General features: G+C 45.0%; 1 protein-coding gene across 2 annotated transcripts in view; it reads right to left on the reverse strand.

Annotated features, from left to right (window-relative positions):
- The window catches only part of BLNK (B cell linker), a 78,176-nt gene that overhangs the window by 32,764 nt on the left and 20,866 nt on the right, over window positions 1-24,546 (reverse strand). The window contains exons 2-6 of one of the 2 annotated variants that reach the window (XM_040254635.1): window positions 23,841-23,906; window positions 19,807-19,856; window positions 7,461-7,498; window positions 3,099-3,161; window positions 2,767-2,923 (exon numbers count right to left, since the gene is read on the reverse strand). In XM_040254635.1, the coding sequence (XP_040110569.1) occupies window positions 2,767-2,923; window positions 3,099-3,161; window positions 7,461-7,498; window positions 19,807-19,856; window positions 23,841-23,906 (374 nt within the window). The remainder of the gene's footprint in view (window positions 1-2,766; window positions 2,924-3,098; window positions 3,162-7,460; window positions 7,499-19,806; window positions 19,857-23,840; window positions 23,907-24,546) is intronic. The other variant, XM_040254636.1, reaches the window with a different exon arrangement.

The following is a 24,546-nucleotide window of genomic DNA, read 5'->3' on the forward strand; positions in this document are numbered from 1 at the left end:
ACCAGAACAGTGTCCTCCCAGGGAGCCATGAGACCCACAGACCCAGGAGTGCTGACGGTCCAAGCATGCGGCTAAATAGAGTAGATGGTGACTTTGGCAGTGTCGGGGGCTAAGGGGAGCAGTAGTCCTCAATGGGTTCACTTTGCTCCCTGAAGCCTTAAGTGTGATGATTCTCAATCCTGCTTACACATAGGAGCCACCTGTAAAAGTGAATGTGTTAGTTGCTCAGTCATGTCTGACTCTTTGTAACTCCATGGACTATAGCCCGCCAGGCTCCTCCACCCATAGGATTTTTCCAGACAAGAATACTGGAGTGGATTGTCATTTCCTTCTCCAGGGGATCTTCCTGACCCAGGAATCCAACCTGGGTCTCCCACATTGCAGGCAGACTCTTTACCATATGAGCTACAAGGGAAGCCCCTAGGAACCACCTAGGAGCTTTAAAAAAAAAATGCCAAGGCCCCACCCCAAACATGCAGTTTAAAACTTCTGGGGAGGGACCTTTCATTATAGGTTTTAAAAGTTCCCCAGGTTATTCTAAGGTATATGCAGGGTTGCAACTACTCATCTGGTAAAACTACACATTCCTCCCCTCAGTGGTTTCCTTGAATGGGGGAGAAGTTGTGAATCCCCTGTTCCAGGGCCATCCTCAGCAACTGTTGTGGAAGGAGTCCAGTCTCTGAAGTCAAGGGCCCTGGGTTCAGTCCCCTGCTCTCCACCCACCAGCTGCCTTCCTTTGGGCCTCTTCTTCTTTATGTAACCTCTCTGGGACCCACATTCCTCATTTTAAAAATGAAGATGGTTAACTATCCACTTCAGAGAGTTATTGTAGGGATTAGGAAGAAAACAGCAAAGGCAGGAGGAGCATTGTTGTCTGACAAAGACAATGCCTAATAAACAGAACTAACCTTACCTGCGTCATGTGATGGAGGGCTTAGGCAACAGGGGTCTACCCAGTTGATCTGTGAGCGCAGATTCTGACTGATCCATTGTAAGAAAATCTTAGCATGGGAATAACCTGGTGGGTTCCCCATCCTGGAACAGCACAGGTGCCTACACTGGCTCCCTGCTTCCTCTGGCCCTGGCTCAATGCAGCAGTCCCTGCCTCTGCCTGTCCTGCTCTGCTCTTGTCCTGGGGCCTGTTCCAGCTCTCAGCCCATGCTTTTGCATCGCTGAAGTTGTGTGGTTAACTTCACATTGGGTGCCTCCCAGGAGCCTCTTTCCAGTGGTGTAGCTGTATTAAGGCACCAAGGCATCTACTCTGCTGTGCCTGTGACAGTTTTTATAGCTTTATTGGCAGCTCCTGGAGTTTACTGAGATTTCTTAACATAAGATTTAAGCCCAGCAGAAGTAGCAAAGCACAGAAAACAGGCTCTGAATAGTATGACCTGGAATGAGCTGCTTGTGTGTGTGCATGCTCAGTCATGTCCAACTCTTTACAACCCCACGGACTGACTGTAGCCTGCCAGGCTCCTCTGTCCATGAGATTCTCCAGGCAAGAAAACTGGAGTGGGTTGAAATTTCCTCCTCCAGGGGATTGTTCCAACCCAGGGATCGAACTTATCTCTTATGTCTTGGTCATTGGCAGGCAGATTCTTTACCACTAATGTCACCTGGGAAGCCCATATGAGCTGCTTAATCTGCCCCTCTCCCCACCCCCAGCTTGAATGGTTGATCTCCCGGTCTGTAAAACGGGCCTGATGCAGCCCCTTCCTTCCTGAGGTTGTTGCGATGACTGAAGGAGGTCACAAATTGGCTGGTGCTCTGTGGAGCAGAGTGATGAAGAGCTAGGACTTTGGAGGCTGAGTGGCCCAGCTTGCATGCCAGTTCTGCCACTTATAAAACCTTGGCCCAGTGAATTCCCTCTTCCGAGCATCTCCTTTTTCCTTTGTGATCGTCAAGAAGGTGAAAGTAAAGCGCTAAGTTGTGAACTGTAAAAAGTCTGGGAGTGCATCCGTCTTGCTAGCTGCTGAGCATAGCCCTGGCACACAGCAGGTGCTCAGTAAGTGAATCGTTGCACAAAGCAAGGGACAGGACCTGGCACCCACAAGGTGGCAGTTAACTACAAGGACCCCTTGACTCCCAGGGGTGCCAGGGTGATCACCACAGACACAAACCCTTCCTCGCCTTTGTTGAACTTTAGTCACTTGTTAGAATGGAACACAGACTTGTTGGAGAGGCATTAAAAGCTACACTCAGGCCTAGAGACCACATCTAAGACGCGTCCATTTAATTCATGAGCCTCATTCTCGGCCTAGAGCTCTTTACCGCTCCCCCCTCCCCACAGTTCAGTCTAGAGTCTAGACTCAGAGCCTCTGTACAGCTTGCTGATGTGGGGGCGGGGTGAGAGAGGAAGGAGGGGCCTTAGCAAACACTGAGATGCTCGCAGCTCTCCTTGTTCTATACAGTCATCTCAAGAGAAATGTCAGAAGCTTGCGTGTAGGAAGCTGGAGGAGAAGCAGCGACTTATCCTCTCAGGATTGCTTTCTCTGGGGACTACAGGAAATGAGGTGGGGTGGGGTTGGGAGCCACATGGGATGTGGTTGCTTTATCTTTTGCCTGTTTTCAACGTTCCCAGTTTGCAAAGTTTACCCCCTCCTTCCCCAAAGGGCAAGCTTTCCAGCAGGGGGCTCCAGTACCTGTGAGTGACCAGATGACCCATTTGGAAGTGGTGAGAGTGGGAGCTGCCCACCACCCTGCAACCTTGGCCCGACCCGCTCCCTGCTGCTCTGAAGGCAGAGTGCCCAAGGTCCGGCAGGGACTCACCTACGTACTCGCCCCTGGTGAAGGGCAGGGCGGGGTGAACTGTCCGTGTTTCCTGCTCCGCAGGGGGCGGCTCATAGCTGTCGTCCCCGGCCTCCTCAGCTGGCAGCACATACATCTCTGAGTCCGAGTGCTCATCTGGGTTTTCATAATCGCTGTCCTGCAAGTGCAGACACCACGCTCAGGGCCGCATGCATTCTTAGGGGGCCAGAGCTGCTCCCCCAGCAGAGGGGCGAGAAAGCAAGGCTGGGAGGGGTTGGCTAAGCAGGGTTAGGCAGCTGTTAGTGGCAACGCTGGGGTTGAAGCCAGGCCTTTTTGTTTCCAAAATGTATCACCTGGACTGTATCCTGGGGAAACGTGTGGGCATCTAACCCCGAGGGTGGCTGAATTCTGTGTGTCTGCAAAGAACAGCCAGAGGTAAAATATATCTCGAGAAGACAGAAAAAGGACCCAATAAAATAAAATAGCCAAATAGGTTTTATTAACCATAATGTTGATGGTTGAGGAAAATGTAAGTTTATTAAGAGAGGGTAAGAGGAAGCTCAGGAACACAGACACCTTTGAGGAGATGAGGTTTGTTTGTTTTAAACAAAGCTGGAAAGCTTTGGGGATGAGGACTTCAAACCGATTCAGTACATTCTCTTTGTTTTTTGAAATCTTGAGGCACTTATGCCAACTAAGACTTTTATTATTATTACTATTTAAGTTTATTTTTTTGGCCACACCACATGGCGTGCAGGATCTTAGTTCCCTGACCCGGGATTGAACCCATGCCCCCTGCAGGGGAAGCTCAGAGTCTTAACCACTGGACCACCAGAGAAGTCCCTCTTTCTGTTTCTTTTTTTAATATGCATTTTATTTAAGTCCATCTTGAAAATACATTGACCCAGTCCAAAATTCACACAGTTCACAAGGAGGAAGGTCTTCCCAGCTGCTCAGTTCCTCTCCCCTCAGGCAAATAGAGCTACTAGCTTCTTGTGCATTTTGTGTGATTTTTTTTTCTGTATGCAGCGCACACGTATATTAACATACTCGTGTGCAGGAAATCTTTGATTCAGGACTTAAGAGGTCCTCTGACCTCTGTGCCCACTGTTCCCACACACCACCTGACACAATGCTTCATCCAAACACGATTTTCCGCTGAATCAATGATGAACCTGCCTTTTGGTCTGACAATTGTGTAACATTAAAATGGATGTTGGGTTTCCTTCAGAGCTGAATCCTCAGGGCCCGTGACGGGGCCAGCCCATGATAGGTGCCCAGGACGTTGGGAACAGGCAGAGGAGTCAATGAGTGAGCACTGCGCTTTCCTCCTCAGCTGGAAGGGAGATGGAGGGTAAGGGGTGGGAGAAGGAAAGAGAAAGGAGGCTGAAGAGAGCGTTTCCCAGGTGGCTGGAGGCGCCTGGGAGAGGACGAAAAGGAGGAGAGAGCCCAGAGGAGGGTGCTTGTCCTTAACCCTGGCGTGGGGGAGACAGGAAGGGACACATGAGAAAACCACTCTAGGGAGATTTTCCAAAACCCTAGTTCAGAAATAGCAGATGGGAATGTAAAAATAGGCTGAATAAAATAATGATAATAGTGATTATTATTATAACCAACATTTCTATGCACTGCATACCTCACTGACCCCTCACCACGAGCATAGGAGATAGTATTTTTTTTAATCCCATTTTACAGTTGAGGAAACTGAGGCACAGAGGAGTTGAGTAATTCTGAGTCTGCAATCTGTGATCTGGGGAAATCAATGATGATTCCCAGGCAGGGGGCCTGGGAGACAGAGTAGGAGTGAAAGGGTGGGCTGGAGGGGAGGCTTAAGAGGGCAAGACCCTGGCTTCCTAAGCCAGGGACCCTCTTTCCAGGCCAAGGACCTGATCACTGCTGTTGTGACATTCCAGGGTGATGTCAGTATGAATACTGAGAAGCAGTTGCTTTAATAGACATTCAGAAAGTGAAAGAACCAGTGGGCAGCCAGACACATGTGCCTGAGCTGGGGATGGCATGGGCATCCCACTTTGTTTCAGTTTTTTCTCAGAGCAGAGGTGGGCTTCATGGACTTAATTACCTGGAGGCTGAGGATTGGTGTGCATAATGGGGAGGGTTCTGGAGTCCTTGCTGCCCCTCCAGCAGAGCAGTCTGACTGAGAGGACCAGGTGGGCAGAGTATAGGAAGTATAGGAAGAGAATAGAGAGTATAGAGTATAGAGAGTATAGGAAGAGAGACCCCATGTCAGCTGTTCCTAGCAGCCATCCTCTGACACTGGGCTGCCCACCAGATTGTGCGCCCCATGAAGAACGCACTGAGATGCAAATCTAGGACCCAGCACAGGACCTGCTACAGGGTAGGTGCCCACCCACCGTAATTGGAATGGATGAGTGCATTGATGCTGCCTGGGCTCTGGGGGGACCGAGGAGGAGGGAATGGCTGCTCAGAAGTCCTGAGCTGGCCCTTCATTTGGAAAGTCTCTTTGTGGGAGATGTACCACAAGCCTCTCCTACTCAAGCACCATAGAATGCATTGAATGCCTTCTCATCAAGAGAATTACAAGAGAATCTGTTCAAACCTCTGAGAGTTTTAAAGAATCCTCCCCCTCCCCAAGTTATTCTAAATTATGACAAAATTCATTTGTTAATTCATTCAGTACTTGAGGAAGTGCAATACTTTGGACAGTCTGATGGGAACTCTGAAGGAGGGACTGTGTTATCAGACAAAAATCTTGCCAAATTGACCATTCCTTCATTCATTTAATCAAAATTTATTCACCTACTCTGTACCAGCTTGACTCTGAGCATAGTCCCCGGCCTCACAGAGCTTATATGTTAGCAGGAGAGACCAACAACAAACAAATAGTGAATAATAAATAAATAATCAGGTGGATGAAAATCTATCCCTGGTGACAGCACTGAAGGGGGTTTCAGAGAAGGGTGGACAGGTCTGCATGGGCCAAATGTCATCAGGTCTGGAGGCTTTATCAACAAGTCTGGATTTCATTCCGTGTACAAAGGGAATCCAATAAGGATTGTGAATGACTGTGAGTGAATGTTCAGTCAATTTGTGTTACAGCTGATGGGCTTCCCTGGAGACTCAGTAGGTAAAAAATCCACCTGCAAGGCAGGAGACCTGGGTTCGATCCCTGGGTCTGGAAGATCCCCTTGAGAAAGAGATGGCAACCCACTCCAGTAATCTTGCCTGGGAATCCCATGGACAGAGGAGCCTGCTGGGCTACAGTCCACGGGGTCGCATAGAGCCGGACGCAAGATAGCGACGGAACCACCGCCATAGCTGGTACTTCCGTTTTGGTTGTTTGACTTGGGGACATAAGTCATTCCCTCCTCTTCAGGCTGATTTTATTTTATGCTTTCTAAGTCCCCAGTGTGTGTTCTTTTCATCCAGCGAGCGAGCTGTTTTCTTGGCTGCCTGGTCCAGCTTCTTCAACTTTGCTTCAGATGTGACTTGGTGGTGCTGCCAGCAGGGGGCGCAGCTGCAGCGCTTCTGAGGGATCAGGGCCTCCCTCAGAAGTTCCTCCCCCAGGAACTCCATGTCTGAGTGACCCACAGAGAGGCCACCTCCTCCCTTCTTTATAAAAATCTTTTCTCTGCAGTTAAAAAGGAAGGAACTCTGGTCTCCTAATACTCTGAATAAAATCCAGGTGGGTGTAAACAGTGTGGAGCTGGGCTCAGGCTGAGTTCTGGGCACTGGACAGGACTCGTGGGTTCTCATTCTCCTGGGCCTTTGAGAAATTGAGACTGTCAGCAAGTCATTTTCCTGCTCTGGGCCTCAGTTTCCACAGGGCAGATGTGGTTGTATGGAGGCCCTCTGGGATCCCTTCCAGACGTGAAGCTCACAGACTAGAGAAGACTAACTTTCTGCGGGAATATGAGATATGAGGAATTATCATTGTGCCCAGGAGTTTTTAGGATGTCTTGTCTCTTGAAGACTCAGCCCCAAAGAGCTCTATGGGCTGCAGAGCCGTCCTGAAGGGGTTCACAGTTAATTCAGGCAGACCACTCCAATGTCGTCAAGGTCAGGGAGGGCCCTCTCAACCTGAAGCCCTCCAAGTCTGTTCATATCCTCTTGGTCATAGCAAGCCTCTTGGGTTTGAAAAACCTGGTTCTGAGATCTGGGTTTGACTTTTGGAACCGCAAGTACTTATCCTCTCCATGCCTTGGTTTCTTTGCCTATAAGATGGGCAGGACTGATGTCCAAACTGTTTAACCACTAATACAGCTCAGGTGCTGACCATGACCTTGAGGAGTGTCCCAGAGGCTCCCTGATGTGCCAGGCATTCACACTTCAGTTGTTGGTTTGATTAGGGCTCCTGGCAGGGACCAAGCAGTGATGGGGCACTGGGGAATTCAGGGCAAAAGCATTTGCCAACTGATTGGGAAATATTCAAACACTTAAACATCTTTTTTTGGTTCTGAATACCAGTAGAAAATGGGGATAAGAATGCCGACTCATAGGGCTGTGGTGAGGATTACATGAAGCGGTAGGTGTAAAGCTCCTAGCCCGCCACAATGTGGTGCTGGCCCAAGTCAGCCTAGTGCTGTCTTGCCTATTGGTGGCCCTTCCAGCCCAGCTATCTCCCCTCTGTGATGGGCAGCTGACCACCAGCATTTCATTCAGAAAAGTCCTTATAAAGACCTCCCAGGGGCCATGGTGAAAATGGTGCCCTTCTCATCCCAGGAACAAATACTCACGAAGTCATCTGACCACTCCTCTTCATCGGCTGGTCTCTCTGAAATGGCATGTTGGAAGCAAAATGAACGATAGAAATTTTTGCCGGCCCACTCCACCCTGTCCACGAGCACCCTGTACCTGCCTGCCCTGCCCTTGGGCCACATGCTCCCATCTGCTAGGCCTGAAACAGTTATTACAGTCATCTCACATTCATTCCTTTTGAATCTTTTTCTAAAAAACAGTCAATTTTTAAAGTATTAGTAAAAGTCCCACTAGGGAAGAGAAATGGTAACTCTGACCCTTAACATCTTTGTCAAGGGACATTTTTGAACCTTGGAATAGCAATCCATACTGTCCTCCTTCCTCATATATTTTTTTAATCAACGTGTGGATGGAAGAGCCCTGGACAGGGAGTCAGAGAGACCTAAATTCTCATCCAGGCTTAACTTCTCTGGACCTCCTCAATTTTTAGATCTATAATATAAAATTCAAGATCTATAAAAGGGGATCACTTCCAAGATTCTCTCTGGCTCTAACATTGACTTTTTTATTAAAAAAATTTTTTCCCGATGTGTTACTACATGCTGGGCAATATTATCAGTGAAGTATTCACTTCACTTTCTCAAAAACCTTATGAGGAAACTGAGGCTTAGAGAAGATAAATCATTTGCCCAAGATCATGTAGTAAATGGTAAAGTCAGGAGTTGAGCCCTGCAGGTTAACTGACTTCCAAGTGCATGCTCGGAACCTCAGCGCCACGCTGCTCTTGCTGGACTTGGGCTCCAGGGTGCAGCCACTGTCTTAGGCTCTCCAGCAGGTGTAAAAATGGATGTGACAGATCTTGAGCAGCTTGTGATCTTGAAGAATGAAATAAGCCTGGATTATGACAGCCAAGGAGACTATTTGACCCCTTTTCCTCCAAAACACATTTAGAGTTTGAGAAGCTTAGCGTCAATCCCATCACATAAACTGACCTTAGAAGCTAAATAAAATTCTCTCTCAATTAGACCCAAGTTCAGATGGTAGAGTGGCTTCAATGACTGCACCATAGAGGACCACATCTCTCTGCCTACCCCACTGAGCCATTGCAGCTAGAGGACTTGATGGATGGTCCCTGAATCCCCCAGAACCTCAATAGAAACTTTTCTTGCCATTTTCTGCCACAGGAGACTACTGATTCCAGCTCTAGGCAGTTCCACAGAGGCACAAGGAAAAGAATTATGGAGATGAAGTGAGAGCAGGAAGGAGGTCTTGTATCAGAATGACCACATTTTAAGAAATGACAGCAACAGCAACTCTCTCTTGAGAAAAACATGATAGACACAAAGAAGGAGCTTCATTCTACAAGTGGATCAAACTTTGACATTAACAGAAAATAATTCTTATGAAATTATTCTCTGGGCTGACCTATACCAAATGACAGTGTACTCTGATCACTAAATTGCCAAGAAGCCTTAGAAGAATAGGTGAATGAGTCTTCCCAATATGCCAATATTAGCCCAATGGGGAGTATGTTTTAATACCTTAAGTCTGAGGATGACTGAAGGTCAAAATGTACAGCAGCATGATGCTATTGTTTCAACCATTTAAAACAGAAACATTCATAAAATATTTTTATAAGACACACACACTTGATCACAGCTAGTGGAAAAAGCAGTTGTAGCTGTCATCTAACTAGTTTTCCTGTCTCTATGATCTTCAATTCATCCTTCCAACTCTTTCTAGTTATTTTCTTAAAATAGAAATTGGCTCATGCTGCCCCTTTCCTCAGGAATCATCATTGGCTCCCTACGGGATAAAGTTAAGCTTCTGTGTCAACACAGTCACACACCTGTACCTACTCTCCCTCCCTATCCTGGGCTTTTGATAGTTCTCCTCTCTGCTCATGCTGCTCCCCCAGCCCATCTCCCTCCTTCCGTGGAAACCCCTGGCGTCCCTCCTCCATGAGGTCCTCTCTGGTCCCTCTGGGTTATGGGCTATGACCTCGTAGATGCTGCTGGCACCTTGTGACATGTACTTCATCTGACCTAAGAGACACAATTTAGTGTCTCTCTGTACTGAAAAGCAAGCCCTATTTATCTTTGCGTCTGGATGCCATTTTGCATTTGTAATTCTGCACTAATACTGAAATAAAAGCATAAGCCAGTAAATGAATTGAATGAGTGAAAATGAGGATAGTAATAAGAGATTCCATCATTCGAACATTTCCTGCACGCTGGGTGTTAGGGGAAGTATTATGAATGTATTTCTTTGTTTATCGTCAAAACAGTCTCCGTCACAGGTGCCTTATTATCTGTTTTATAGTCAAGGAAACTGAGGCTAAGAGAGGTTGCAAAACCTGTCTGAGGCACACGGCTAGTGAGTGTGGGGACTGGATTGGAGGCCAGGCTGTGTTGCTTCTGCAGCTGAAATCTCATGTGAACAGCCTGGCCCTCCACTGAACATTTTCTCCTGAGATAAAACCCAGGAGAAACAGGCATTGTGGTGCATCGAGGCAGAAAACAGAGAAAAGCATCAGGAGGTGGAGGCTATTTGCGTGGCGCCCCATCTTCCCCCAGCTACCTCTGTCCTCTGGCACAGCGTCACACTCATCAAGACATTGCCCAGACCGAAAAGCATAGCAATCCAAAGTACTAGATCCAAGTAGTGGGTGGTTTTCCAGCATCTCATGGAGACTCCCAATGTGTGCATGTGGTAGTTTTAGACCCAAGCTCCCTGGGTTCAAATCCTGGCTCTGCTCTTTATTACCTGCTTGGCAATGGACCAGTACCTTAATTGTTTAAAGCTCAATTTCCTTGTCTGTAAAACAAGGATAAGAATAGTGCTGCCTCATGTTTTTATGAGAATCAAGTAATATAATACATGTGAAATGTTTTGCAAAGCCTGACCACATTAAATGCTATGTTAATGTTACTCACTGTTGTCTTAATAAATCCTCAAAATGATACCAATTCAACTTCACTCTAATGGTAATCACACAGCATTGTTACCACAAAGAAATGGATCCAAGAACTCTCTAGTATGTAGCCAGTGAAATTTTCAGGAGGGTAAGTTCAAGCTGAATATGGTGTGGGGTTGCAGCCCCTCCTAGGGAGCTGAGATGTTGGTTGGGCCTCCTTGTCGGGGAAAGCCTTTTCTGTTGTGTTATGTAACTGGTTTGGGGTTTAGCCTCTATTTACCGTGTCATAATCCCAGGCTTCCCTCATGGCTCAGATGTTACAGAATCTGCCTGGAATGCAGGAGACCCGGGTTCAATCCCTGGGTCAGGAAGATCCCCTGAAGAAGGAAATGGCAACCCCTTCCAGTATTCTGGCCTGGAGAATTCCATGGACTACATGGTCCATGGGGTTGCAAAGAGTCAGACATGACTGAGCGACTTTCCCTTCACTCACTGTCTCCACCAGTGGTAAAGAATCTGCCTGCCAACGCAGGAGTCATAAGAAACATGGGTTTGATCCCTGGGTCAGGAAGATTCTCTGGAGAAGAAAATGGCAGCCCACTCCAGTATTCTTGCCTAGAGAATGCCATGGACAGAGGAGCCTGGTGAGCAACAGTTCTTTTGGTCTCAAAGAGCTGGACACAACTGAGCATGCATGCGTGCACACACACACACACACACACACACGCATAATTCTCACAATAACCTGAAGGATGGACATACTTATCACCAGATAAGGAATGTGAGGCTCAAGGAAGTTACAAAACTTTCCTAGGTTCAGTGATTAAGGGGCAAAGCCAGGATTCTGACCCAGGCCTAAAGACCCCAGAGGCTGAGATCTTCTCACTGAGCCCAGCCTCTACATGAAATAAAAGACCTAGAGTCTAGAGAAACTTTCACAGATCAGACTGAGGACAATCTAGGGTGGTATAAAATTTCCTGGTGTATGTCCAGCAGCTGATCATATTCCTGGTGTATGTCCAGCAGCTGATCACAATTCCAGGTGCTGAGGGAATTTGGAGAAATGTGCACTCATTGAGGGCCAAGAGGCTACTGAGGCCATGTGCCCAAGGCAGGCTGGAACTAGGCCTTAAAGGAGAATGGTGATGAAGGAGGGTGTCCTTCCACCCTTAAGATGGGGGCTTAGGTGTCAGTCCCAGAAGCACAGCTTAGCCAGTGGAAGGAAGGGGCATCCATAAGGCACAGCCATGCACAGAATAGATGAGCTGCACTGGAGAATCACAGGGAAATATGCTGACAGGTAAACAAAGCTCGGTTCGCTGCCAGCCAAGGGGGTGCTCCAGCCTCAGTGGGTACTGCAGTTTCCAGTGACTAGGTGGAGAGGGGGAGGCTGACAAGGATGGAGTCTGAGTAACCTCGACAACCCACTCCAGTATTCTTGCCTGGAAAATCCCGTGGACAGAGGAGCCTCATGGGCTACAGTCCAAAAGGTCACAAGGAGTCGGACACGATTGATGACTAATACAAAGGTGTGATGAGACAGAGTCTGAACCAGACTGGGGGTTCTTGGGAATGGGGAGAGATGGCTGGAAGCACAGTAAAGGACTCTGTGTTGAGAGCTTGAGGGAAAGGGTAAAGGAGAGGGTGTGGATGTAGTCTCTTGCTTGGGTGTCCTCAGGGGCACCAGAGACCCTGGGTGGACCTGGTGTCCTCCGAGTGATGGGCACTGAGGTGCACTCCACAACTGCCTGTCCATACACGTCCTCCACTCTGGCCCTGATCTCACTCTAGAGGCTGTGCTCTGGGCCACTGGGCCCTGCATAGTTCTCCTCTTGCAGAGCGGGATGCAAGCAACCAGTGGGGAGACTTGCAGTACGACACAGGAAGAAGAGAGGAAGGAGGGTGGTCTAGCTGCGGTGGTGGGGACAGACACAGGGAAGGAACGGAAAGCAGAACTACCGAGGCTGCGGGGGAGGCAGCGAGCTGACAGTAGTCCCTCTGGGTACACCCAGAGGAGAAAAGGATGTGACTTAGTGTGCGGAGCTGAGGCCAAAGCTAGCCTCTGCCAGACTGACTGGGAGTGGTGACTTGCACTAAATCCTTAACATCTTAGAAATTCCCTTTATCTGTATGATCATTCACCTTTCACAGGGCCCTGGGAATGTGTATGTGTATGCAGAAATAGGGGGAAGGGTCCTGGCTCAGTTATCAGCTGTCTGTATGACCCCGGACATTCACTGTGCCTCTCTGGTCTCCAGTGTCCCTAAGATGAGAAGTTTGGGTTGGGTGATCTTTCAGGACTTTCTAGGTTTTAAAATACCTTTGAGTGCAAGTTTCATTCCTCTATTCTTAGTTGCATGAGTCAGAACTAATGTTGAATACAGCTCTTCCTATGTTCAGCTTTGCTGGTACCAGTTAGAAGTAACCAGGGAGACGAAAGATCAAATGAATGCTAGCTTTACTAGTGACACCAGGACAGGAGAAAAAGCAAGCTATATTTCATTCTCAAAAGCAAGTTATGTTTCAGGCAAAGGGTTGTTAGGCATGCTTTGTGCTTCTGTGGAGGGCATTTACTCAGCAATCGCTTTCTAAGTATCTTCCTTTGCCCTGAGGTCTCCCCACTTTATCATTGCTCCGATCTCCTCCCTGCATGACATCAGTGGGGGAGGAGAAGGTGGCCCTCTGGGGATATGACAACAGCCCCTGGGTATCAGGGCCCTAGGGTACAGGGAGAGAGGCCTGTTCAGCTCTGACCTCTGGGGTGTTGCAGAGTGACCAGAGGAGCTTCTGCAGTGACCCCACAAGACTCCGGGTGGCCCACAACTGGTCTCCCCTTCCCACCCTCCCTCTCTAGTCAGACCTCAGACTCAGAGATACAGGAAGCAGGTGGCTTCTTGAACTTAATATTAGAAGCTCTGGGGCTTTCAGGATAATAAGAAATATCCTGGAAAAGTGTAACCATCCTAAATAGGGTCAAAGGGAGGAACAATGGAATGGAAGCCTGGGGTGGGTCTTTTTTAGTGGACAGGTTACTGAATGTTCCTGAGACACATTTCCCTCATTGGTGAAACCAAGATAGCCGTTTCTCTTTAACGGACTAATGAGAGATTAGGGTGCTAGTGGTAAAGAACCCACCTGCCAATGCAGGAGACATAAGAGTTTGATCCCTGGGTCAGGAAGATCCTCTGGAGGAGGAAGGGGCAACCCACTCCAGTATTCATGTCTGGAGAATACCATGGACAGAAGAGCCTGGCAGGCTACAATCCAGAGGGTCACAAAGAATCAGACACGACTGAAGTAACTTAGCACAAGCACAATGAGAGATTAAATGAGCCAAGCTCTGGTTTTTTCAGTAGTTATGTATAGATGTGAGAGCTGGACCATAAAGAAAGCTGTTCAGGTCAGTTCAGTCACTCAGTCATGTCTGACTCTTTGCAACCCCATGAACCGCAGCACGCCAGGCCTCCCTGTCCATCACCAACTCCTGGAGTCCACCAAAACCCATGTCCATCGAGTTGATGATGCCATTCTACCATCTCATCCTCTGTCATCCCCTTCTCCTCCTGCCCTCAATCTTTCCCAGCATCAGGGTCTTTTCAAATGAGTCAGCTCTTCGCATGAGGTGGCCAAAGTCTTGGAGTTTCAGCTTCAACATCAGTCCTTCCAATGAATATCCAGGACTGACCTCCTTTAGGATGGACTGGTTGGATCTCCTTGCAGTCCAAGGGACTCTCAAGAGTCTTCTCCAACACCACAATTCAAAAGCATCAATTCTTTGGTGCTCAGCTTTCTTTATAGTCCAACTCTCACATCCATACATGACTACTGGAAAGAAAGCTGAGCGGTGAAGAATTAATACTTTTGAACTGTGGTGTTGGAAAAGCCTCTTGAGAATCCCTTAGACTGCAAGGAGATCCAACCAGTCAATCCTAAAGGAAATCAGTCCTGAATGTTCATTGGAAGGACTGATGCTGAAGTTGAAACTCCAATACTTTGGCCACATGATGTGAAGAGCTGACTAATTAAAAAAGACCTTGATCCTGGGAAAGATTGAAGGCAGGAGGAGAAGGGGATGACAGAGGATGAGATAGTTGGACAATATCACTAACTTGATGGACATGAGTTTGAGCAAGCTCCAGGAGTTGGTGATGGACAAGAAAGTCTGGCGTGCTGCAGTCCATGGGGTCACAAAGAGTTGGACGTGACTGAGTGAATGAACTGAACTGAACTGAACCGAATGTCTATAAAGAGCTTAGCACAACGTCCAGGTCAGAGTAAACACCCAGTATGTTCTAAATAGTTTCCCTTCCCACATCAATGCCAGCTGCGCGGGAATAATACAGTTTGCTTGGTGGACAGTGATGTTCCTGCAAACAATGTTCTTTCCTCAGAGCCCAAGTAGATTGTGGGGTCTGGAGTGAAAGCAGCAGGCTGCACACTGGCCTAACCCGCTTGCATCTGTAGGAGGTCCAGGCCTCCAGTGTTTGTAAGATTCAAGCTTTGTCCTTCCACCTTCTAATGAGAGGGACCGCGATGACGCTTCTGCTGACCTCTAGGGGGGCTCTGGCCATTTCTATCCTCTGCTTTCTGAAGGTCAGCATCACCAAGGTCAACACACTCTCCACCTTGGCTTAATGGGTTTGGGAAGCCATTAGCTTCTGGGACTGGACAGAGGACATAAATCTATCAGCCAGAGCAAACAGGTGGGGCTGCTTCAGAAGTCTTGGGTGGACCAAATCTGCATAGGCCTCTCGGAAGCACTTGACTGGCTTTCTGGACTCAGGAGGCCTGGTGGGCTAGTATCTCCAAACACTGGGGCCTCCAATGTCCTTGAAGACTCTATGGGTTCAGGGGAAACTGTCAGGGCTGGTTTCTGAGGCCCCAGCTTGCAGCTGCACAAGGACCTCAAGGCTCAGGAGAAATAGCCCGAAATGCTCCTGGGACATGAGTTGGGGGCGGGGCAGGAAGTGGCAAGGGGGGTACTAACTGCACGTGATGATGGTAGTCTTGCCAAAAGGGCCTTTACCAGGGATTGAGTGTAAAAGCAGGGAGACTAGGCAAGACTATATTGGTCTGTTGAAACAATAGGATATATTTTGGAGATTCTAGAATTTCAGTAGATTTATCTTTCAGTTTAGGAGAATCAATAAGGACAGAGTTGGTGATTTATAGCAGGTCTTCTCAAATTTAATATACATTCAAACTCTCTGGAGTTCTTGTTAAAACACAAATTCGGATCCAGTAGTTCTCGGGCGGAGCAGAGATTCTGCATTTCTAACAAGCTCCTGGGTGATGCTGATGCTGCCAGGCTAGGAATTACATTTTTGGGGCTTCCCTGGTGGCTCAGATGGTAAAGAATCTACCTGCAGTGTGGGCGACCTGGCTTCGATCCTGGGTCGGGAAGATCCCTTGGAGAAGGAACTGGCAACCCACTTCAGTATTGTTGCCTGGAGAAACCCACAGACAGAGGAGCCTGGTGGGCTACAGTCCATAGGGTCACACAGAGTCGGATATGACTGAGCAACTAGCGCACGCACGCACACACACACACACACACACACACACACACAGAGCAAAGACTTAGAAGACCTGACCACATTTCAGTGTCATAAGAGAGATTAAGTACAAAGGTACTGATATCAAGACTATTTGGGGAGTTTCGGGGAAGAGAGCAGGTGTCTGAGATTAAGCAAGGGAACATTTGTGAGCATCAGGGAGATTGAAAGCGGTGGAGTCCTAAAGTTGGGGAAGATTAGGAGAGACTGCTTCATCACTAGGCCCTGGGCTCCCAGGACTTGTTTCTGCTAGAGCATTGGCTCTGGTGAGAACCTAACAGGTTTTCTGGTTCAGCCCTGCATGACTGAGAAACGAGAAAAGAGTTGTACAAGGTTACATAGCCACTTAGTGGCTGAACCTTGAAGGATCTTGTCTGTGGGTCCTCTTGATGATGATGTAAAACCATGAAAATATTTAAGCAAAGGTATTTCAGAACAGTTCTCTGGTGGAGACTGAAAAGACCCCATGAAATTAATAATTCAGGAGACTACTTAGGGGCTTTTGTTCTAGGAGAAGCAAGAGATGAGCGAGTCTGAGCTATAACTTTGTAAATAGAAAGGGGCAAAAATATTTGAGAGATATTTAAAGAGAATAAATAAGATTTCGAGTTTTTTTTTTTTTTAGAGGTTGAGTGAAGAGGAGGAATCAAGAATGATCCCCAGCATGTGTGGTTAGGCAAAAGGGTAAGTAAATCGTGAATGCTCCCTGTCTTCTGCCCAAGTGAAAGGTAGAGGAAAAGAAGGGACCTGGGCGAGGGGATGAACAAGGAGACAGTTGAGTGTGAGAGGACCTTCAGGAGACATCCATCCTAAAGTCAGATAGATCGAATTGCCTGAGCTCCTAATGTTTGTGTTCAGCATCTCCAGTGCCATTGGGTCATCTACAAAGTAACAAATGTTCCTGCTAACTCTCTAGGTTTCAAATTGAATGGCACCCTCTCAGAGAGACCTTCCCTGACTACTCAAGTTGTTCCCCTACGCTATAGAGATTCCTTGTCACTGTGCCTGCCATCTTCCTTCACAGCAGTTAGCACGTTTGCATATTTGTGTTTACCAGTTTGCATTCTGATTTATTATCTGATTCCCCACTAGTCATTAGGTTCTTGAAGGTCCAGAACTATATTTTGTTTCTCGTTATATATCTAGCACAGTGAGTATCAAACAGGACATTAGTGTAATATTTGTGGAGGTAATCAAAGAATGTGTGGCATAGCTGAAGCGCCTGGAGATGTTTATTTTAGAAAGAAACCACTTAAATGACCTAACATCTTATTCTATTCCTTGAAGTTGCGCAGAACAACTCTATTTCCACTTTTTAAAATGTTTTAAATCTTGCACTGTGTGGCTACCAGGACAGACTTAGGAAGCCACAGGAAAGGGATCACATCTACATTGCTCCAGGGCTGTCTCTTCCTCATGGGCTCAAACAGGCTTGGGAGGTCATCACAGGAGGTTTCCAAGTGGAAGGGGAGCCCTGTGTGTGGTGTGTGGGAGTGGGGTAACTTTAAGCAATGGATTGGATGTTAGACTATATGACCTCTGGGCCCCCTTTTAAACCTGAGATCCCATGATTCCATATTTTTCAATCAAGCCTTTGGGCTTAACAGGTGCAGTCTTCTTTGATTTCTTTTTTTTGGAACTCTAGGGGAGAAAATGTATTTGTTTTTATCAATTTTTGATTAGGTAGATTTTAGATAAGATGGGGTATATTCAAGGTGATATGGCCATAGACAAACTGGGTAGATTTTAAAGGTCAGGGTACTTAATTTTTTTAGCTCCAAATTGCAAAGGAATCCCCGGCCAACTCTCTAGACTTGCTGACTGCTTGGCATTGTGAGGTCAATAAATCCTCTCTCACCTAAAGAATTCTAAAAATGGGTCCCGTGAGTCAGTGACCAGACTTGGTATGCCAGTCAGCATTTCTCAGTGTGATAAAATTTCATTAGTGCTCAAGGAAAACTCAATTATCTGATTTAATACTATCTTAATCAGTGGTAGAAAAAAAAATAGTCATGATTCTTTAAGGTTGAGATTTGGTTTCAGTTGTCATTCTGTAGAGGAAGAGTTATCATCAGTGTCTGTAGTCCTGTGGTTCTCTGTGAGGGCTGGATAGACCTGTCCACATCCAGGACATCCTTATATTTTAGAAAGTAAATGAGATTTTAGACCTACCTACCCAGTGCATCTTTTCTAGACAAGAAAATTGTGATGGAAAATCTATTTAGCTTCAGTTCAGTTCAGTTCAGTCACTCAGTCATGTCCAACTCTTTCTGACCCCATGGACTGCAGCACACCAGGCTTCCTGTCTACCACCAACTTCTGGAGTTACTCAAACTCATGTCCATCGAGTCGGTGATGCCATCCAACCATTTCATCCTCTGTTGTCCCCTTCTCCTCCTGCCCTCAATCTTTCCCAGCATCAGGGTCTTTTCAAATGAGTCAGCTCTTCGCATCAGGTGGCCAAAGTCTTGGAGTTTCAGCTTCAACATCAGTCCTTCCAATGAACACCCAGGATTGACCTCCTTTAGGATGGACTGGTTGGATCTCCTTGCAATCCAAGGGACTCTCAAGAGTCTTCTCCAACACCACAATTCAAAAGCATCAATTCTTTGGTGCTCAGCTTTCTTTATAGTCCAACTCTCACATCCATACATGACTATTGGAAAAACCATAGCTTTGACTAGATGGACCTTTGTTGGCAAAGTAATATCTCTGATTTTTAATAGGCTGTCTAGGTTGGTCATAGCTTTCCTTCCAAGGAACATCTACAGTGATTGTGGAGCCCTAAAAAAATAAAGTCTCTCACTGTTTCCCCATCTATTTGCCATGAAGTGATGGGACTGGATGCCATGATCTTAGTTTTCTGAATGTTGAGTTTTAAACCAACTTTTTTACTCTCCTCTTTCACTTTCATCAAGAGGCTCTTTAGTTCTTCACTTTCTGCCATGAGTGTGGTGTTATCTGCATATCTGAGGTTATTGATATTTCTCCTGGAAATCTTGATTCCAGCTTGTGCTTCCTCCAGCCCAGCGTTTCTCATGATGTACTCTGCATATAAGTTAAATAAGCAGGGTGACAATATACAGCCTTGACGTACTCCTTTCCCAATTTGGAACCAGCCTGTTGTTCCGTGTCCAGTTCTAACTGTTACTTCTTGATCTGCAAACAGATTTCTCAGGAGGCAGGTCAGGTGGTCTGGTATTCCCATCTCTTGAAGAATTTTCCATAGTTTGTTGTGATCCTCACAGTCAAAGGTTTTGGTGTACTTAGCTTTCTATTGTCATAAACCTACCAATCTCCAGACTAACTCCTCTCCCCTGACAAAGTTAATCCTAGTTGAAATGGAGTTGCAGGGTTAAAACTTGGAGAAGATTGAGTAACTATGTGCCTTCAGTAATTTATTTCATGTACACTGCCCCCCTGCTCCCGCCAACCTCATGGACCCTCAAGTATCTATTTTAACAATTCTCTATCTAGGAAGCCATCCATTCCCTACTTCTGCCACATTCTCCACCTCAAATTAGATTAAATATTGTTGCTATGTACTTCTATAGAACTTTGTGCTTCCCCATCACACTGAATTGTAATTGCTTTAAAAATCATCTATCTTCCCTTCTAGACTATAAATTCTGTGAGTATGGAGACCATATCTATCTTATTTCATTGTATTTTTACCTAAGACTCTGTATATGCCTGTCACATGGAAGTTGCTTAATACATATTTGATAAATAGATGAGTGGATGGATGGATGGACAGATAGAAGAACTACTATATTTCCACTATAGACAGATTACTCTTAAAATTAGAATGGGCTCCTTTGTTCTCAAATGAGTAGAACATGTTCCCTTTTCAAGAAGGAATTATGAACATTAGGTTAGTCAACAGTCCAAGTAGTTTAGAAATACTCTTACCTGGGGCATAGTCCCTCCGAGGAACACTTGGAGGTGCTTTGACTTTCAGCCTGTAGATAACAAATTAGACAGATGGTCAGTGAGTAGGACAACTGTTGTCAAGGCCCATAATATAAGCAGGTTTAGAGATAATGGGTAGATAACTAACAGAATAATGGTTTCTTTTGAACTCGTCACACTGAAAAACTAAATGTACTGTAAATGTAGTGAAGCCATTAGCATTTTCCTGCCTCTGCCCCTCCTCCCAGTGCAGAGTGTGGCTGTGACTCAGCAAAGGTGAGGTCGGGAGGGCAAAGGTGAGGTCAGAAGGTGGACGGGCTCTGAGAGGTGAGAATACTAGTAAGTCCAGAGATCAGAGATTCGAGGACAATAAATGTTGATTGGTTTGATAGGAAGGTAAGAGAAGATGAACTCTATTTTAGTAAATAATTCAATAAATGCTTTAAATAATAAGAGAAATGAGGTATAAGCAGCTAAAATGCTGAACTAAAATGTCGTGGGTTGGGATGAAATTATTTTTTGCACTATTGAAAAAAATGCCAAATAAGTGAGCAGTGAGTGTCTCCAGGCTGAGGATTGTGATGTTTAGATAAAAGTTGAATTGTTTCAAGCACTCTCAAAACTACTATATTTATGCATATATAAAATATTCTGAATATTCACAAAGCTTTCCCATTATTAAAAGGAAAAAACTAAAATTACATTTCAAAACCTATCCCAGTTTTCAGACTTTTTTACAACTTTTGACAATACTTTCCCTTCCATTGTTTGAAATGTGTAAGGTTTGTAGTAAGTTATTATTTTTAATAATAGTTAGCATGTTATGTAAGAATGCTTTGCTTAGTAAAATTTAGACATATATAAATAGAACCTATATAAAACCCAGTAGCCTTCATTTGCTAAAACATTACATAAGCTGTGTATAAGCTAACCACTGGGGCTTCCTAGATGGAACTAGCGTTAAAGAACTTGCCTATCAATGCAGGAGCCACAAGAGACACAAGTTCAATCCCTGGATTGAGACGATCCCCTGGAGGAGGGTGTGAACCCACTCCAGTACTACCAGTACTCTTGCCTGAAGAATCCCATGGACAGAGGAGCCTGGAGGGATACAGTCTATGGGGTCGCAAAGAGTTGGACACCACTGAAGTGACTTAGAGCACACACACACACACACACACACACACACACACACACACAAGGTAACCATTACATATAAAAATATTTCATTTTTGGGGAAAAAGGTGGTACAGAAAATCATGCTTGATTACAAAAAAAAAAAAAAAAGCTGATAAACCAGAACTGTAATGTTGCAAAAAAATGATTAATTATATTTGCCTAGAAATTTTTTTTTTTGTTTCCTAAAGACTCTCCAGCTATTGTTTCATTTGATTCTCAGCAAGCCAATAGGGCCTGCTGAGAAGACATTGTTGTTAGGCCTAGGATGAGGTCCAGATAGAGAGACTGTCTACGGTAGTGAAGGGAAGAAAAACCAAAACAAAACAGGATCTGGTGCCAGGTCTGTTCATGGAACAGTAAGATTTCAAAAAGCACAAACCAACCATTATATGTTATCGCTGTCTTTTCAAAAAAAAGAAAAGAAAGGATATTTTAATACCCCTGAAAGTGTGAGGTCATCATCTCAGAATAAAGGAGCAATTCAAGAGAGGATCCTTGATCACTGAACATCGACCAGAGATAAGAGGTGTCGTTTGGGCCTCCTTGAGCAACCAGCAGCTGCACGCCAACCCTCAACTCTTTATACGGGCCTTCTTTTCTCATTCAGCCATGAACTGGTGACAACTCTGTCATGCTCTCGTGTTAGGAAACCAGTGTGCTCAGCTGTGCTTCCTCCTTTGAAGGTGGCACCTGTGGCTTGGTTTTGAGCCAGAGCCCAAGTTTGGGGCACTTCAACCCAAAAGAGCCATTGACTTCACCAAGGTGATGACTGGGGCAGTCATATTTTCTAAATAGAGAAGAAAACACAGTTTGTCAAGTATTAGGGGATAGTGGGCAGAATGAAATAGAAATTATCTGGGAAAATCTGAGCTCCATGGCTGCTGTAAATGGAATAAGGAGACATTTTATACAAAGACGTCATATTATTGAAAGAATTGGTATATTGTAAAATTGGCAATTGTGAGATAATTAATTTAGAATTGCTAGTGATGGAAACAATGACTGGCAGGGTTCTCTCATTTCAATGAGATTCTGTATGTATTAGAAATAAGAAATGAAAATAGTCACACACACATCTCCCAGTCATAGGACAGACCATGAAGACAGGTTCTTCTCCTGTATGAGATGACCACTGTCCCTCAGGCAGAAGATCATTTTAACTATTTTGTGATGACAAGTTACACATATTGAAACTCATTTACACTGTATAGCCTAAAAACACCATGAAAAGTAATTTATTACTCTTAAGTTTAGCAAAGGCCAAAAAAGAAAAAAATACTCTGCTCTGAAGCCACAAGGAAATGAATTTTTATCCACTGTTAGTAGTACCTGCAATTCAGGAGACCTAAGTTGGGAAGTTCGGTTCCTAAGTTGGGAAGATCCCCTAGAGAAGGAAATAACCCACTTCAATATTCTTGCTTGGAGAACCCCATGGACAAAGGTGCCTGGCAGGCTACAGTTCATGAGGTTGCAAGAGTCGGGCCCGACTTAATGACTAAACCACCACCAACCAGTAGTACAAAATTTGGGGGCAGCAATTCGGTAATATCAACCAAAATCTTAAGGGCACAAATCCTATCCAGAAGCTAGAGATTTCACTTCATTAGTTTTCTGGTATACTCAAAAGTCTGCAGAGGATATTTATTGAAGTATTAATTATGCCAGGTAAACTAAAAGAAATGGCCATAAAACTTTCATAGATATTATCAAATTGTCTTCCAAAATGTACATTTAAACTCCTACTCCTACTTCAAAGAAATCCACCAGTATATAGGTGGTTACATAAATGATAATATATTTATAGTAGACTGTTAATTATCTGTTTAAAAGGTTTATGGTTATTTTTATGTGCTAACAAAGAAAAATGCCCACTTTATAGCATTAATTAAAACCAACAAACAAAGCAATTTGGTAGAATGTGTGTGTGGCATGATGCCACTCATGATAAAACTGTATGCATGTATGTAATGTATATTTAGGGACTACAACTATGCCAATACGTGTATGTATGTGTGTAAACATACACATACAGATATTTATACCAAACTCACTCATGCTGTGTCCATTTCTGGGGAGCAGGTTGGGGTGGCAATAGGAGAAGGTGAGAGATTTTTACTTCATGCAATTCTGAACTCTGATTTTTTTTCCCTAGTGAATCTGTATTACTTTCATAAAAACAAAGAAGCCTTAAACAAAAACTTAACAGAATACCATTTCCCCTTTCCTCTTGAGTTAAATTTCGAGTGGCAAATTCAGGTACGCATAATGTACAATTTCTATTCTCTGCAAAAACAAAAACAAAACGTGAGAGGTGGGTGTCTGTGTGTGTGTATGTGTACGAAGATTTGGAATTCTAACTTTCCTTCTCCAAGTGTCAATTGAAAACACCATTTCAAGGTCATAATTGAAAAAGCAAATATCAAAATATGGAAAACAGTTATGGCATCCTAAAAAAAAAATCACGCTGTGTTCTTGCAATTTCTCTTTTGAATTTCTCCAAAACAGAAACACATCCTAGTGGCCCTTAGCTAAGTGGTCAAAGAAGCTGATTGTCTGGCTTCTATAAACGTCTCTTTTGATGTTTGCCAAGTACCTTGAATGACATAACTCAGCTGTCCAGGAGTGAGAGAGAAAAGCAAGGTGCCTGAGTACCCGCCACTCATTCACCATGTTTCCTGAATATGGGTCTGACCGCCATGACTCTAGCCATGAGTAAGAACGTGTCACATGCTAGACAGGTTGTCATTTCTCACCCGGGTAACAGGGAACTTCGTTTTCTTCCACTTACTGCAGGCTGGCATAAGATGTTATTTACATAAATAAGTGCTCACATAGTGCTCTGGCATCTGACTTACTTTTTGATCTTGTTCATTATTCCGCCTTCATTGTTCTTGATATCATGGACCATCTTTTGAAGTTGCCTGTATGAAATGAAGTGAAACATAAAATATTAATAACTAGGTTGATTTTTAAGTCTACTATCCTTCTTAAGTACAAGAAAAAAGCCCCAAATAAATAAACCCCCAAGTAGCATGAATTATATTCTATTCAATTAAGCTGGCCATTTACTACTTGAGCAGAGGGAAGGTGTGACTGAGTCTATAAGGAGTGCAGTCATTGGGCCCTGCATTGACCCACTGGGTTAGTCTGGGTTAGTCACAGGCTCTAGGAGAAATACTGACTCCCAGATTTGTCTGTTGTGAGGAGTCATAAGCTATCAGAAGCCTCACCATTTATCACCTGTCCTCAGACCGTACAAAGATGGAGCTACCTTGAAGAACACAGTATAGACAGAAATCAAGCTTAAGATTTTTTGTGAGGTTAACCTTACTAGGCAGAATCTGGAAAAATTGTCACTTAAAAGTCGTACATACACAGAAGTCATAAAGAAACTGATGAATGAATCTGGTTGCATAACTATTTGAAACTTCTGCAGAGCAAAAAGTAATGTGCACAAAATCAAAAGATAAATACATACTGGAAGAAACGTTTGCAGCACATATAAGAAGAACTACATGTTTTGATTTAAAAAGCATCTTGCTGCTGCTGCTGCTAAGTCAC

This window comes from Oryx dammah, unplaced genomic scaffold (assembly GCF_014754425.2).
Source record: "Oryx dammah isolate SB20612 unplaced genomic scaffold, SCBI_Odam_1.1 HiC_scaffold_14, whole genome shotgun sequence".
Taxonomy (NCBI): Eukaryota; Metazoa; Chordata; class Mammalia; order Artiodactyla; family Bovidae; genus Oryx; species Oryx dammah.